We start from the raw sequence: 17,598 nt of genomic DNA, 5'->3' as shown, positions 1-17,598 counted from the left end.
TGAATATCAACTTTGTACTGGTAGCCAAATGGGTGTGATCCTTAATACTCTCTGGTGTGGTTTTTCTTTCATTTCTTCACCTCTCCATTCCTGAGATATGGTCCCTTCTTTCTTGAACATAAACTTTATACTGGTAGCTAAATGGGCATGATACTTACTACTCTCCGGCATGGTTTTTCTTGTGTTCTTTCACCTCTCCATTCCTGAGATATGGCCCCTTCTTTCTTGAATATACATTTTGTACTGGTAGCCTAGTGGGTGTGAGCCTTAATACTCTCTGGGGTGTTTTTTCTTTTGTTTCTTCACTTCTCCATTCCTGAGATATGGCCCATTCTTTCTTGAATATAAATTTTGTACTGGTAGCCAAATGGGCATAATCCTTAATCCTTAAGATCCTGGGTGGGATCTTGGCTAACAATACTAGATTTATCAATAGGAAAGCGGGGCCCATATCTCAGGAATAGAGAGGTGAAGGAACAGAAGAAAAAAAAAGCCAGATTCAGGAGAATGGCTTTTCATTTTAACACCAATTGCAACTGAAATTGCTCTTTAAAAATAATTCTGCCTTTTTTATAATGAGGATACAAATATAAATCTAGGATTATAACTAGGGATGATCGAATAGCTCAAATATTCAGCTTCGCGAATATCCGACGAATAGTTCGCAGCTATGCGAATATTCAATGCACAATGTAAGTCTATGGGAAGCCCGAATAGTTCCGAATAGTTGTTATTCGGGTTATCCATAAACTTACATTGCACATCAAATATTCGCGAATAGTCGAATAGCGGCGACCTATTCGGCAAATATTCGCGAAGCCGAATATTTGAGGTATTCGATCATTTCTTAATATAACTAATAAATGTTCTACTATAATATTGTGTGAGATCCTGTGTGTTTTGACGTAACCTGTATATATTCTTTTACTACAGAAAACCTCAAAACACTGTCCTAAAGAGTGGACAGACTGGACAATATTCTGCCATCCAACCAAGGTTCCAACTTTCTTCAAGGTTCTTATTAAAAACCATAAATTACAATGCTTTAGAATAACTTTCTGAAATCTTTCTTATCATTGAAATCATTCCTAGACATTTTTATACATGCAATATCTTAGAAGATACCATTTTTTTTAGTGGGAAATGAGAAAAATGTTGGATAAGACATATATCTTGAAAATGTTGTGTTAGTCCTATTGGTATAATGATGGTGAAGCTGTGGCAAATGTCCACTAACTATAATCTCCTCAGAATCTTGGATCATCCAAATTAAGGTAAAAAATAACTATTAACCTGTCGTAACAAAATAAAAACTCGCACGTTATCAGATACTTCACCAGGGCTCCTTTTTGTTTCTGTAAGTTCTAGGTTCTGTTGGAAGTGACTCCTAAATTTTCAGAATTTTACTTTAATATATGTTCATCACCATGTGAGGTCCACAAAAAAAATTCAGGAGAATATTTTAAGTCTGTGGACCATTTATGGGTATCTATGGTGATCATGGTCTCAATCCTTGCCATAATCTAGTTCATGAAGGTGTTAATGCAGACGTTTCCGCTTACCTTGTAGGCTGGTGCCATTAGAACTGGTGCAGGTGGGTGGTGGAGATGCTTGTGGTCTGACCACTGGAGCAAAAGCGCTTTTCTGTTTTACGGCTGACACCATATTGGCTGGGGAGAAGGAGAAAATCCCAGAGGAACTGCTACAATTGGATGGTAGGCTGGTGGAAGAAGCCATTGTGGGACTAGATGGAACTACTGCAACAGAAATATAAGAGAAACTCAGCATGATGATTTGGAAAATCTTTTTTTGCCAAGTCCTGAAACCTTTTAAAATATATTTATAACCAGAGGGATGCCATCAAGGATCTTGCTCAAGATTGTAGTCAAGTTAATGAAGGTTATGATTATGGTCAAGTAAATGGAGCAGTAGGTGAAAGGACATCAGCACCATGACCTCTCATTGTTATCTGTTTGACCAAGATTGGGGTCAAGTAAATGGAGTAGTAGAAGGAAGGACATCAGAACCATGAACCATCAATATTTTCTGTTTGAACAAGATTGGGGTCAAGTAAATGGAGAAGTCGATGAAAGGACATCAGCACCATGATCTCTCATAATTATCTGCTTAACAAAGATTATGGTCAAGTAAGTGGATTAGTATGAGAAATAATATCAGCACCATGAACCCTCAATATTATCTGGTTGACCAGGATTGTAGTCATGAAACTAGTAGTAAATAAAAGGACATCAGCATCATGAATCCTCAATGTTATCTGTTTGACCAAGATTATGGTTAAGTACGTTGAATAGTAGAGGAACGGACATCAGCACAATGAATCCTCAATGTTATGTGGTTGACCAAGATTGTGGTCATGAAAGTGGAGTAGTAGAGGAAAAGACATTATAGCACCATGAATACTCAATCTTATCGGTTTGACCAAGATTGGGATTAAGTAAATGGAGTAGTAAAGAAAAGGACATCCGCACCATGAATCCTCAATGTTATCTGGTTGACCAAGATTATAGTCAAGTAAGTTGAGTAGTAGAGTTGAGCTGGTGTCACACATAACGACGACGACAACGACGTCGCTGCTACGTCACCATTTTCTGTGACGTTGCAGCGACGTCCCGTCGCTGTCGCTGTGTGTGACATCTAGCAACGACCTGGCCCCTGCTGTGAGGTCGCCGGTCGTTGCTGAATGTCCAGCTTCATTTTTTGGTCGTCACTCTCCCGCTGTGACACACACATCGCTGTGTGTGACAGCGAGAGAGCGACGAAATGAAGCGATCAGGAGCCGGCACTGGCAGCTGCGGTAAGCTGTAACCAGCGTAAACATCGGGTAACCAAGGGAAGACCTTTCCCTGGTTACCCGATGTTTACGCTGGTTACCAGCCTCCGCTCTTGCTGCCAGCGCCGGCTCCTGCTCTGTGACATGTGGCTGCAGTATGCATCGGGTAATTAACCCGATGCATACTGTAGCAAGGAGAGCAAGGAGCCAGCGCTAAGCAGTGCGCGCGGCTCCCTGCTCTCTGCACTGTGACATGTAGCTGCAGCACACATCGGGTTAATTAACCCGATGTGTGCTGCAGGAGAGCAAGGAGCCAGCGCTAAGCGCGGCTCCCTGCTCTCTGAACTGTGACATGTAGCTGCAGCACACATCGGGTTAATTAACCCGATGTGTGCTGCAGGAGAGCAAGGAGCCAGCGCTAAGCGCGGCTCCCTGCTCTCTGAACATGTAGCACAGCGACCTTATGATCGCTGCTTCTGCTGTGTTTGACAGCTAAGCAGCGATCATAACAGCGACTTACAAGGTCGCTGTTACGTCACCGAAAATGGTGACGTAACAGCGACGTCGTTGTCGCTGTCGTTTAGTGTGACACCAGCTTAAGGGGTGCTTCACACACAGCGAGCTCACTGCCGAGATCGCTGCTGAGTCACGCTTTTTGTGACGCAGCAGTGACCTCATTAGCGATCTCGCTGTGTGTGACAATGAGCAGCGATCTGGCCCCTGCTGCGAGATCGCTGCTCGTTACACACAGCCCTGGTTCGTTTTCTTCAAAGGCGCTCTCCCACTGTGACACACAGATCGCTGTGTGTGACAGCGAGAGAGCGACAAATGAAGCGAGCAGGGAACAGGAGCCGGCGTCTGACAGCTGAGGTAAGCTTGTAACCAAGATAAACATCGGGTAACCAAGGTGGTTACCCGATATTTACCTTAGTTACCAGCCTCTGCAGCTCTCATGCTGCCTGTGCTGCCGGCTCTCTGCACATGTAGCTGCTGTACACATCGGGTTAATTAACCTGATGTGTACAGCAGCTAGGAGAGCAAGGAGCCAGCGCTAAGCAGTGTGCGCGGCTCCCTGCTCTCTGCACATGTAGCTGCATTACACATCGGGTTAATTAACCCGATGTGTACTGTAGCTAGGAGAGCAAGGAGCCAGCGCTCAGTGTGCGCGGCTCCCTGCTCCCTGCACACACAGCTAAGCGGTGTACGCTGGTAACTAATGTAAACATCGGGTAACCATACCCGATGTTTACCTTAGTTACCAGTCTCCGCAGCTTCCAGACGGCGGCTCCGTGCAAGCGCAGCGTCGCTTGCACGTCGCTGCTGGCTGGGGGCTGTTCACTGGTCGCTGGTGAGATCTGCCTGTTTGACAGCTCACCAGCGACCATGTAGCGATGCAGCAGCGATCCTGACCAGGTCAGATCGCTGGTCGGATCGCTGCTGCATCGCTAAGTGTGAAGGTACCCTAAGGGGTACTTTGCACACTACGACATCGCAAGCCGATGCTTGCGATGCCGAGCGCGATAGTCCCCGCCCCCGTCGCTCTGGATGGCAAACCGCCTCCTTCCTAAGGGGGTGGGTCGTGTGGCGTCACAGTGACATCACACGGCAGGCGGCCAATAGAAGCGGAGGGGCGGAGATGAGCGGGACATAAACATCCCGCCCACCTCCGTCCTTCCGCATAGCCGGCGTAATCCGCGGTGACGCAGGTAAGCTGATGTTCCTCGCTCCTGCGGCTTCACACACAGTGATGTGTGCTGCCACAGGGGAACGAGGAACAACATCGTGCCGTCGCTGCAGCGGTATTATGGAAATGTCGGACCCTACACCGATGATACGATTAGACGCTTTTGCGCTCGTTAATCATATCATAAAGGATTTACACACTACGATATCGACAGCGACGCCGGATGTGCGTCACTTTCGATTTGACCCCACCAACATTGCACCTACGATATCGTAGTGTGCAAAGTACCCCTTAAGGACATCAGCACCATGAACCCTTAATGTTATCTGGTTGACCAATCAGCACCATGAGCCCCAATAGAGTTTGCCTTGAAGTGGCGGGGTGGCTCAAGAAATTGCAATTTTTTGCCAAAAATCTCATATTTATAATAAGTACAGTTGAAATTTTTAGTGCTGTAGTACACATTTAGTGCTAGCTTTTTTGTTTTTTCTTCATTGAATTGGTCGGTGGCTGACCCCCACCTTGCTATGCACCCCAATTTGGGATGTATTCCACCTGTCTAGATTTTGGCGGATGGTGACTGTTCACATTCAGTCATCAGGCCCTGTCCACAGACTATTTACTTCATGCAGCATTTGCTTGGGCCTGTCACGCCCACAGCCATGACTCAGTCATGGGTACGGGATTGAAATAGACCAGGTGAGTGCTGCTAGGAGCAGTTCAACTGTTTCATATGTGAGGCCGTATGGCACATTTTATAAAAATATTTTAGCGTAGGACTGCCCCAACAGAGATTTGCCGTGACGTGGCGGGGTGGCTCAAGAAATTGCAATTTTTTGCCAAAAATCTCATATTTATAATAAGTACAGTTGGAAATGTTAGTGCTGTAGTGCACATTTAGTGCTAGCTTTTTTGTTTCTTCATTATAGTCAAGTAAATTGAGTAGTAGAGTTAAGGACATCAGCACCATGAACCCTTAATGTTATCTGGTTGACCAATCAGCACCATGAGCTATCAACGTTATCTGCTTGACAAAGATTATGATCAAGGAAGTGCAGAAGTATGAGAAAGAACATCAGCACCATAAACCCTCAATGTTCTCTAGTTGACTAAGATTGTGGTCATAAAAGTGGAGTAGTAGAAGGAAGGACATCCACACTATGAACCCTCATCTTTAGCTACTTGACCAAGAACATGACCAGGAACCTTAACAATTAATTTTATTTTTGAAGAAGCAACATTTGTGCAAATCTCATTTTATACATACTGTATGATCGTTCTATATCTTTCTTATTTTTACCCTAAAGTTACAAAGAACAACACTTACTGGCATAGGGTGAGTTGGCGGCAGAGCCATTAAGGAAACTGGGTGATCCGGCAAGATTGGACATAGCCGTGTTTCCATAGCCATTCATGCTGGTGGTGACGGAGCTGTAGTTGGTCTGTTGAGGGGTGGTGCTGGGCGCATAGCTATGTGGGGACACGCTGCTTGTATTGCGAGAGAAACCTGAAAAGTGACAGTATCGTGTCATCAACAGTAGTGATAATAAGGTATTACAATAGAACAGAAACATAGGAATTCATGATACACAGTATATAATGGAGGAGATTGAGTTTGTAACTGGCAATATTCATTTGCTTATTGCCTTCTTACCCTGGTTGGTGACTTGTGATGGCTCTGACACATTAACGGCAAGTTGCCCGCTAAAGGAGTTGACTCCCATCATGCTGGGGTGCACAGACGAGTTGGCGAGGGTTGGAAGCTGGCTGTGGTTCCTGGGGACATTGTACAACGCCTCGGCAATGTCAGCTGCTCTCTTAAGTATAATTTCCTGTGTAAAGATGCATTATGATTAAAAAAAAAGAGTAAAAAGATAGAAAAAATCAAAAAAATGTAAGTCCTGGAGACATCCTAAAGGGGATTGTGGTAGAACGTGTTGCACCGGGACTTTATTATTTCAGGTGCAAATATCTAGGTGGAAATGTTCTTAGGACCACAGGCGTGATGGAACGACTATCCAATTGTATCTTAACTATATTGCAATATACCGAACAAACATTTCTCCTGAGGGAATAATATAACACAGGGGATGAGTTCAGATTATCGTCATATCAGATTGCCCGATGACGACGCAAGTTCAATTTCACTTTTTCCAATTACAGTAATTCAGGAAACGTAAAGAGAGACAACGAGGGGGGTGATCGGGAACAGGCGGGTTCACGGTTTCTGGAAAGTCCTACAGTCAGCCTCAATATTCTCACTAATAAAAATCAGATTTGTAAAACCAGTGTCCTGCGGCGGTGGGCCCGACGAGCTCAAGGTTGGCTCGCTCCCCGACCCCTTGGAATTTCTAGACTCTCCTGGAAGGATTTGGTTTACATATGTGCAGACTCTTTACCTGATTATTGTGGGGCATCCCGTACAATGCTTCTACTAAATCTGCGGCTCTTTTCAGGATCACTTCCTGCAGAGAAACAAAGGAGGAATTACCTGTTTGATATTTTATAAGATTAGGTAATAGAGCTGACATTAAAGAGGACCAGCCACCAGAATTTCCCTATATAAACTAAAGCCAGTGCTATACTGGCGCTATCAGGCTGATTCTATACATACCTTTAGTTGTGAGATCGGATGTATACTTTCTGAAATACAGGCAAGTAAAGTTTGTGAAATGTACAGTTATTTGATTGATAGCAGCTACAGAATATCTAATAGGTGGGTCGGGTTTTGCTAGTTATTCCCACCCCTGTCTGCCACCTGTGCTTCCTCTCCATGTCTCTGTTATTAGAGAAGGAGCACAAGCAGACAGGGGCGGGAATAACTAGCAAAACCCGACCCACCTATTAGATATTCTGTAGCTGCTACCAATCAAATAACAGTAAATTTCACAAACTTTACTTGCCTGTATTTCAGAAAGTATACATCCGATCTCACAACTAAAGGTATGTATAGAATCAGTATGATAGTGCCAGTATAGCACTGGCTTTAGTATATATAGGAAAATTCTGGTGGTTTGTCCTCTTTAATGGGGCTGTTTTTCAAATAGATGATGTGGCATATGGTATTACTAGGATATCCAGGCTATGACCTCTGACAATTGCTAAAAAGAAGCAGTGGAATTTTCACACTAGCCATTAGGCATAATTTAAGAATCCTACATCATTTTGGGCACATGCACGTTATTATCAATAGATTGACTCTATATTTTGTATGCAAGTCCTATCATCATAATCTTGTCTGTGATGATAATGAGACTGGTGAAAAGTCATCTGTACTGACTAGGAAGTATGAGTTTAAAATAAAGATTTTTTTCTATTGTGATATAGATTATGAGATCGATTAAAAAAATACATATGACATGAAATCACAGTGGTTCGACCCCCACAGATCATTGTGAGAACCTCATAGAAACATTGTAGGAACCCATTTAAGAGAACCAACCACCAGGATTTTGCTATATGAGGTAAAGGCAGTGCCTTACAGGCAGTAAGATGCTGAATCCAGGCATACCTGTTGTAGAAAGATCCGATGCTTGGTTGATTAAATATCTTTAATCAAAGTTGCAGAAATGCCCTGAACTTTGATTGACGGGTGCAACAGGGGCGGGTCTTTGTGGATCGGGTACTCAGCGTTTATTCTTCCTCTGGCGTCCTCCTGGCTTGCCCCCTTTTCTTTATTTGAATATCACGCCCCCATTGCTGTTGTTGGCGGCGTATGCGCATTGCCACAGTACTCAGGTCTTCATTAAAACGGTGACGGAGTCTGTGCATGTTGTTCCGTGACCGTGATCTCCGGCGCCATTTTATTGAAGATACTGCGGTGAAGACTATGAGCATCAGGGGCGCGTGTGCAGATGTAAAAAGTAAATAAATCTGCCCACACGTCGATGCCTCTCATAGTCTTCACTGCGGAGTTTCAATAAAATGGTGCTGACATTGTGGTACGCGCATGTGCAAACTCTGGTGCCATTTTAATGAAGACATCATTTCTGCGGCAATGCGCATGCGCTGCCAACAATAAAAATGGCAGCTCGGGACGATATTCAAATAAAGAAAAGGGACAGGCAAGGAGGACACTGGAGGAGGAGGAATAAATGCTGAGGACCCGACCCACAAAGGCCTGTCCCTGTTGCTCCCGTCAATCAAAGTGCAGGGTATTTCTACAACTTTGATTAAAGATATTTCATCAACCAAGCAACCGATCTTTCTACATCAGGTATGCCTGGATTCAGCATCTTACTGCGTGTATGGCCCTGCCTTTACTTCATATAGCAAAATCCTAGTGGTTGGCCCTCTTTAAAGTTCATGAACCCCATAGGCCGAGAATCTAAGCTCTCGGCAATTGGTCCCAAACCTGAAATAACAACACCCACTATTCCGCAAACAGAGACCATTGCGTTAGGGTAAATATGTTAAAGGATTTTAGCCTGTATCGCACAGTAGTTTGTCGCGATCACTCATTACTGTAAGTTATAGTGAAAAATAGGTACAAAAAGTTATTGAAAAAATAAAAGAAAGAAAAAAAGTTTAACGAGACAAGAAAGAAAGTCACTGCCCTCACCCAAAAAGAAAATTGTTATTATTCATTCCTTAGCAGTTTCTCATCAGAAAATTGAGATCTAATTGCATTCATTTTGCTGTCACCATAAACCTCTCGCAAACTCTCAGATGACACGCTTTTAGATACATATTAGCATTTCTTCAATTTAAAATTCCGCACCGTATGAAGATGAATTGCTTAGCAAGCTAAGGGAACCGGGCTGGGAGATATGGGAGGGGCGTCTACTTGCCGAGTAAGTACATTTGAAGTCCCCCCCACTCCCCGTCTACCGTATCACAATTTTAACCATTTACTGCTTTCTCTTTCGTTGTTTAAATGAGATGTTTAAAGCCCTTTAGATCATTTGTATTATTTACGATGTCATGCAATTAGTAAGGCTGGTTTCACACTACGTCTTTTTAACATCCGTTGAAAACGTTATTTTAGCGGAAGTACGGATCCAGTGCAAATGCGTTTTCATTTCAATGCATTTGCAATGGACTCGCGTTAACATCCGTTCACCTGCGTTTGCGTGCGTTATAGTGAGGATCCAGTGACTTGCAGTTTTTTAACATGTTTCAAAAACGCTACTTGTAGCGTTTTTGAGCTGCGTCAAAATACTGCAAGTCACCGGATCCTGACTAAACAGCACGCAAACGCAGGTGAACGCTGGCGTGCTGATAGACAGGATCCTGCTTTTGTACTGAGCATGCCCAGAAAGTACTGAGCATGCCCAGAACCAGTCTCGCGTGATCTGTCTATCTCTCTCCTCCCTCCCTCACCCTCTCTCTCTATCTCTGTCTTTCCCCCTTCCTCCCCCTTCCTCTCTCCCATCTGAGAGCTGCGGACACTCGTAACCAACGTAAATATCGGGTAACCACTTCTCTTAGTTACCCGATGTTTACGTTGGTTACATGTGCAGACAGCCCTGCTCCTAGCAGCTGCAGACACTCGTAACCAAGATAAATATCGGGTATCCAAGGCCGATGTTTACCTTGGTTACGAGCGTCTGCAGCTGTCAGAAGCCGGCTCCCAGTCTAGTTCCCCTCACTCCCGATCACATGACTCCAATGCCCGCCCCTAAACATCCAGTGACAGGATCCTGCAAAATAAGACATGCGTTTGCATGCGTTTTTTGCTGTAAAAGCAGGATCCGTACTTCCGCTAAAATAACGTTTTCAACGGATGTTAAAAAGACGTAGTGTGAAACCAGCCTTACTTCAGTAATAAATTGAACCAGTCATCCACAAAAGTTAAGGAGGATAATACTGAGGCTTGGAAATTTGGAAATGAACAGAATTTAATTTATTTTACAAACCAAAGCATACAGCAGCACTGAATGCACCAAAATGCATGCAAACATTGGATATACATCATCTGAACTACATTACTGCTATATACTGTGTTTCCCCAAAAATAAGCCCTACACCAAAATAAGCCCTAGGAAGAGTTTTTGGCCCTTTCGGAGTAAAGGCCGCTTTACACACTGCGATATCGGTACTGATATCGCCAGCGTGCGTACCCGCCCCCATCGGTTGTGCAACACAGGCAAATCTCTGCCCGTGTCGCACAACATCGCCCGGACCCGTCACACTACTTACCTTCCCTGCGACGTCGCTGTCACTGGCAAACCACCTCCTTTCTAAGGGAGCGGTTTGTTCAGCGTCAAAGCGACGTCACAGCAGCGTCACTGAACCGCCGCCCAATAGAAGTGGAGGTGCGGAGATGAGCGGGACGAACATCCCGCCCACCGCCATCCTTCCGCATTGTAGTAGGGAGGCAGGTAAGGAGAGCTTCCTCGTTCCTGCGGTGTCACACGGAGCGATGTGTGCTGCCGCAAGAACGAGGAACAACTTCGTTACTGCTGCAGTAACGATATTTGAGAATGGACCCCCATGTCACTGATGAGCGATTTTGCACGTTTTTGCGACGATGCAAAATCGCTCATAGGTATCACACGCAACGGCATCGCTACAGTGGCCGTATGTGCGTCACAAAATCCGTGACCCCAACGAGATCGCTGTAGCGATCTCGTAGCGTGTAAAGCCCGCTTAAGGTTAAATATAAGCCCTTCCCCAAAAACAAACCCTAGTTGTGGTTCAGTAATGAAGTGTTCATGCAGCTAAAAAAGTTAAAGAATACTCTAGAACACAATTCATTAAAGAAAGAAGACACCCCAAAATGAGAGAAGACAGAGCCCGCAATTATACTTACCAGACCCCCAACAGGAGGCTGTGGAATGCGAAGACCTGTTGTGGAATGTAGTGGGGACCTGTGGTGGATTGCACACACACACACACATACACGGTGATACCGTACTGCTCCAGGGACCCGGGACACAGTGAAATACATCGAGGAGCTGCAGTGGAACTCATCGATGTGTTCTACCACAGGTCCTCCATGCGTTCCACTGCAGGTCCTCGCTTTCCACAGTGCTGCCGGACAGAAGCAGTATGGTAACCCCGGATGTTTCTGTGTATGTGTTTATAATTTTCCTATCATCTGATGTGTGTGTAAGAGAGTGCCGCCAAGAAGCAGGGGAGGACCTCTGTGAACCCCACATGGACACACGGACCTGCTGGGAGCACATGCTGTGGATCACAGGAGGTCCTGGGAGCGACAAAGATGTCCGGGATCTGGTAAGTATAATTCTCCTGGGGGTGTTTGCCTTTCTGGGATGGTAAACTTACCCCAACCCGTGTTTCCCAAGAAATAAGCCCTTCCCCATAAATAAGCCCTAGCCCAATTTTGGGGGCAAAAAATAATATAAGACAGTGTCTTATTTTTGTGAAACACTGTAGAGTATACTTCTAAAATGAAGGTACTTATCACATAAATTCACCAATGCATGTCAACCAGCCACGACAAGGCATGGAAAGGGATCCTACTGGATTCTACTTGTCTATTAAATTTGTAATCTCAGAAGAGGCATGTTTAATAAATATAAGAACAAATACATTTTAGGTTTAGGGCCCTAACAGAAAAAAGTCGCCTTGACATAAATTGGCCAATTGATGCACTAAAATCTTAATTTTATAAGTATATTGTATATTGCAGTAATTCTTATTAAATTTCACATATTAAATGTTTGCATACACCTTAGTGCTTACAGAGTGCTGCTGTATGCTTTTTTTTTTGCATATTATGCAGTGATAGTAGCTTGCACCTGTTAACACTTATTTATTCTCTTAGTAAGTGCTGGTCAGTTTGTTTGTCTTGTATTTTTTGTATTTCTGGAAGCAAAGGGCAAATAATATTTCATCCTCAGTAGTCAAAATAATTGAAAGATTTTCATGAATGAGTGTTCCTAGGAAAGCTTGCTTCAGGGTAATTTTGCAGTCTAAACAAGCCACCGATAATCAGATGAACAAACAAAACACTTGTTCATCTTCCTTGAGTGAAATGATCTTTAGGACTACACCAAAGATCATCGTTCTTGGCAGCATATCCTCCTGTGTAACCAGGATATGTGCTGCCGAAAAAAAAAACCAATGGCAACCTATGTTAACTGAATGATCTATTACAAACAGCTAAGTGCGCATCTGAAGCCAAATCACCAAAAAAGCTGATCGATAGTCATTTAGTGACGCAGGTTGGCTCGTGAAATTGGACCTTGATTCCTTTAGCAGCAGCTTATCTGCCTGCAGAACAAAAGGATTGGGTGGAAAAAAATGCAAACTTGACAAAATGGTTGGCAGAGATTTTGGAAGCTCAGATACACATTAGACATTCAACAATTCCTGGAGAACAGGAGAAGTCCCAGAAGACTGGAGAAGAGTAAATGTCCCAATCTTGAAAAAGAGTAAAAAGGTGGACCAAGGAATCTACTAGGCAATGAGCCTGACTTCAATACCAAGATAGATTCTTTAAAAAAAATTATTGTACTTAGATGAGAATTTGGTAATTAACCAGAGTCAGCATGGGTTTGTAGTAAACAAGTCATACCAAACTAACTTAATTTTCTTCTATGATGGAGTTACGGACTGAGTAGAGTAGGGAAATGCTGCAGATATAATATATCTTCGATAAACTATCTCATACTATCCTTATTGAAAAAATGACCGAGAATGGGATTGATAAGGCAACTTTTAGGTGGATTCATAACTAGCTTAGTGATTGTACTCAAATAGTGGTTATGAATGGCTTCACATCTAATTGGAAGAGTGTTTCAAGTGGGGTACCACAAGGCTCTGTGCTGGGCATACAATTGTTTAATATTTTAATAAATGATATACTGTAGATAAGGGAATTGAGGGGAAACTAATGAAATTTGACACAAAACTAGGAGGAATAACTAATACTGAAGATGACAAAGGTACAATTTGAAATGATCTGGATAAGCTTAAACAGTGGGGATTGACTAACAAAATAGTATTTACCAGGAAGAAATTTAAAGTCCTACATTTGAGAAGCAAAAATGGAAAAAGCAAATATATAATAGGGGGAATAGAGTTAAGCAAAACCACATGCGAAAGGGATTTTTGGAATATTAGTGGATCACAGATTGAACAACATGAGTCAACAATGTGATGCAGCAGCAAACATAGATCTGGTATGCATCAGGAAAGGTATAGACTCTAGTTCACGAGAAGTAATTATCCCCTTTATTATTCCTTGGTGAGACCTAACCTGGAATTCTGTGTCTTTTTTTGGGCACCAAAGTTTAAAAAACATATTGAAAAACTGGAGCAAGTTCAGAGCTACCAGGATGGTGACCGTCCTACAAACCGTGTCCTACAAGGAATGGTTAAAGAATCTGGAATGTTTACTTTACGAAAAAGAAGACTGAGCAGAGAACTAAAGCTGTCTACAAATATCTGAAGGGCTGTCATAGTGTAGAGGGGTCAGAGCTATTTACATTTCCACAAGGAAGGACTAGAAGAAATGGGATGAAGCTGAAAGAGAGAAGGCAAGATTGGAGATTAGAAAAAAACTTTTTGACAGTGAGGGTGATCAGTGAGAATAGGCTGCCATGGGAGGTGGTGGCTCTCCGTCAATGGAGGTTTTTAAACAGAGGTTGGACAGAAATCGGGCAGGGATGATATAGTGACTCCTTCCTTGGTTGGACCTTGGACCCTTAGGGGTACGTTGCACACTACGACATCGCAGCTGCGATGTCGGTTGGGTCAAATCGAAAGTGACGCACATCCGGCGTCGCTGTCGACATCGGAGTGTGTAAATCATTTTTGATACGATTAACGAGCGCAAAAGTGTCGAAATCATATCATCGGTGTAGTGTCGGTCTTTTCCATAATGTCGCGGCAGCGACAGGTACGATGTTGTTCCTCGTTCCTGCGGCAGCACACATCGCTGTGTGAGAAGCCGCAGGAGCGAGGCACATCTCCTTACCGGCGTCCCGCGGCTCACGCCGGCTATGCGGAAGGACGGAGGTGGGCGGGATGTTTACGTCCCGCTCATCTCCGCCCCTCTACTTCTATTAGCCGCCTGCCGTGTGACGTCGCTGTGACGCCGCACGACTCGCCCCCTTAGGAAGGAGGCGGTTCGCCGGCCAGAGCGACGTCGCAGGGCAGGTAAATGTGTGAGAAGCTGCTGTAGCAATAATGTTCGCTACGGCAGCTATCACAAGATATCGCAGCTGCGACGGCAGCGGGGACTATCGCGCTCGGCATCGCTACCAACGGCTTGCGATGTCGTAGTGTGCAAAGTACCCCTTAAGGTCCTTTCCAACTCTCTAATTTTATGATTTATGATTTTATGAAAAGGTGGATTCAGACAACTTTTATCCAATCCGTATGTGGACCAATAAGCTGTGCATACACATTGGGTAGCTGTTGGCCAAACATATTCGACAGACAACTATCTTTTCCAACATCCTCGAATACATGACCTCTCCTTCAACGAAGGTTTTTAAATAGAGATTGGACAGAAATTGGGCAGGGATTATATAGTGAATTCTGCCTTGATTGGACCCGATGACCCTTGAGGTCCTTTCCTTCTCCATAACTTTACGATTTATGATTTTATGAAATGGTTGATTCAGACAACTTTTGTCTAATCCGCATGTGGACCATTAAGCTGGGGCATACACGTTGGATAGCTGTTGGCCAAACGTATGCTCAGCATACAACTATACTTCCCAACACCCACACATACATGACCGGTGGCTGTCCTTCAACGGAGGATTTAAAACAGAGGTTGGACAGAAATTGGGTGGGGATGATATAGTGAATCCTGCCTTGGTTGCACCCGATGACCCTTGAGGTCCTTTCCAACTCCATAACTTTACGATTTATGATTTTATGAAATGGTGGATTCAAACAACTTTTATCTAATCCATATGTTGACCATTAAGCTGGGTATACACATTGGGTAGCTGTTGGCCAAACATATACTCGGCAGACAACTATCCTTTCCGGCACCCCCATATACATGAATTTTCAGCTCAACCCAGTGTTCATGTGTTGTCAACGGGGAGAAAGGAGAGAGCCAGACACCCTAAACTTCCCTAGACCTCCCTAAAAACAAGAGGATTGGAGAAAGCGGCCTCAAGACATCTTCCCTAGAAACAGGAGGATCGGTGTTGAAATTCCAACAGTTATCTTTCCCCAATGTCTATCGGTAAACCACCAATACGCCGGTCATGCCAATATCAGAAAGTTCACCCTATTTTCATTTAAAGTATATGAGGGCTTTAGATTAGTATGACGCTCCGCCTCCTATGAGTATACATGGCCCAAATCTACAGTGGACTCTGATGAGTTGGCAATTAGTGGTCTAGGGTTGTGCAGATGTCTCACCGTATCTTCCACATAAGGCAGAACGGAGCCAAGGCAGAGCCATGGGCGTAGTGACCCATGACTCTCCTTTGCTGGGGAACCAAGGGGTTAATGTTTAGTACAGGGAAAGAGTATATTAATACTCTAATAATAATATTAAAATTTCATCCAATTTTATGATATCACAATGCTTTTAGACCTCCTCAAAACTGTAGAAAATTGTGTAAGAAGGCATTGCATGATATTCGTAAGGCGGGCTTTGCACGTTGCGACATCGCAAGCCGATGCTGCGATGTCACACGCGATAGTCCCCGCCCCCGTCGCAGGTACAATATCGTGTGATAGCTGGCGTAGCGAAAATTATCGCTACGCCAGCTTCACATGCACTCACTTGCCCTGCGACCGTCGCTCTGGCCAGCGACCCGCCTCCTTCCTAAAGGGGCGGGTCGTGCGGCGTCATAGCGACGTCACACGGCAGGCGGCCAATAGCGGCGGAGGGACGGAGATGAGCAGGATGTAAACATCCCGCCCACCTCCTTCCTTCCGCATATCCTACGGAAGCCGTGGTGACGCCGGTAGGAGATGTTCCTCGCTCCTGCGCCTTCACACACAGCGATGTGTGCTGCCGCAGGAGCGAGGAACAACATCGGACCGTCGCGTCAGCGTAATTATGGATTACGCCGACGCTGCACCGATGATACGATTACGACGATTTTGCGCTCGTTAATCGTATCATCTAGGCTTTACACATTACGATGTCGCATGCGATACCGGATGTGCGTCACTTTCAATTTGACCCCACCGACATCGCACCTGCGATATCGTAGTGTGCAAAGCCCGCCTTAAGGGGGCTTTACACGGTAGCGATATCGTTAGCAATTTCTAGTGATAGCGAGCATGTAAGTACCCGCCCCCGTCGCGCATGCGATTGTTTGTGATCGCTGCCGCAGTGAACATTATCGCTACGGCAGCGTCACACGTACTTACCTGGTCGGCGGCGTCGCTGTGACTGCCGAACAATCCCTCCTTCAAGGGGGAGGGACGTTCGGCATCACAGCGACGTCACCGCAACGTCACTAAGCGGCCGGCCAATGAAAGCGGAGGGGCGGAGCTGAGTGTGATGTAAACATCCCGCCCACCTCTTCCTTCTGCATTGCGGCCGGCGGCAGGTAAGGAGACATTCCTCGCTCATGCGGTGTCACACATAGCGATGTGTGCTGCCACATGAGCGATGAACCACAACGCTAAACAACCCTTACCGATTTTTGAGTTTGGGACGACCTCTCCATGGTGAACGATTTTCACCATTTTTGAGGTCGCCTAAGGTCGCTGGTAAGTATTACACGGTGCGATATTGTTAATGACGCCGGATGTGCGTCACAAACAATGTGACCCCGACGATAAAACATTAACGATATCGTAGCGTGTAAAGCCCCCTTAAGTCTCTTGGGTCAAGTCGATGACATGATCACCTATACAGGAAAACCTTACACAAGGCTTACCTATCGCCGGATGATTGCGGGCACCTATATAGGGTCATATATTTAAGAATAGGACATCAAAGTAAATGAAAGTTTGCTAGTAGGCTAAGAAAATGAGGCGTGTAAATCTGTAATAAGCAGGAGGTTTCCAGGATTATTTTTAATTAGCAACACCTAATGGGAGTGTAATGAGAATTGTGCCGTATGTTTTTGATCTATAGCGCTGTGCCGTTATCAGTGTATTATATCCAGCCCGGGGAGGTGTGTGTGGTGGTGTGTGTGTGTGGGGGGGGGGGTTAAATAGGCTCAGACAAAGTTTTGCTTTCTTAAATGTGTTGTACAAAAACTTTTTATGTTTTTATGGA

The 17,598-nt window shown here is 44.6% G+C and overlaps 1 protein-coding gene across 1 annotated transcript in view; it reads right to left on the bottom strand.

Annotated features, from left to right (window-relative positions):
• The window catches only part of EBF1 (EBF transcription factor 1), a 610,041-nt gene that overhangs the window by 17,704 nt on the left and 574,739 nt on the right, over window positions 1–17,598 (bottom strand). Inside the window, exons 12-15 of the mRNA XM_075344289.1 lie at window positions 6,875–6,940; window positions 6,130–6,307; window positions 5,803–5,982; window positions 1,563–1,757 (exon numbers count right to left, since the gene is read on the bottom strand). Of these exons, the coding sequence (XP_075200404.1) occupies window positions 1,563–1,757; window positions 5,803–5,982; window positions 6,130–6,307; window positions 6,875–6,940 (619 nt within the window). The remainder of the gene's footprint in view (window positions 1–1,562; window positions 1,758–5,802; window positions 5,983–6,129; window positions 6,308–6,874; window positions 6,941–17,598) is intronic.

Source organism: Anomaloglossus baeobatrachus, chromosome 4 (assembly GCF_048569485.1).
Source record: "Anomaloglossus baeobatrachus isolate aAnoBae1 chromosome 4, aAnoBae1.hap1, whole genome shotgun sequence".
Classification (NCBI taxonomy): domain Eukaryota; kingdom Metazoa; phylum Chordata; class Amphibia; order Anura; family Aromobatidae; genus Anomaloglossus; species Anomaloglossus baeobatrachus.
Note: the sequence above shows the minus strand (reverse complement) of the source record. Positions and strands in the feature narration are given on the sequence as shown.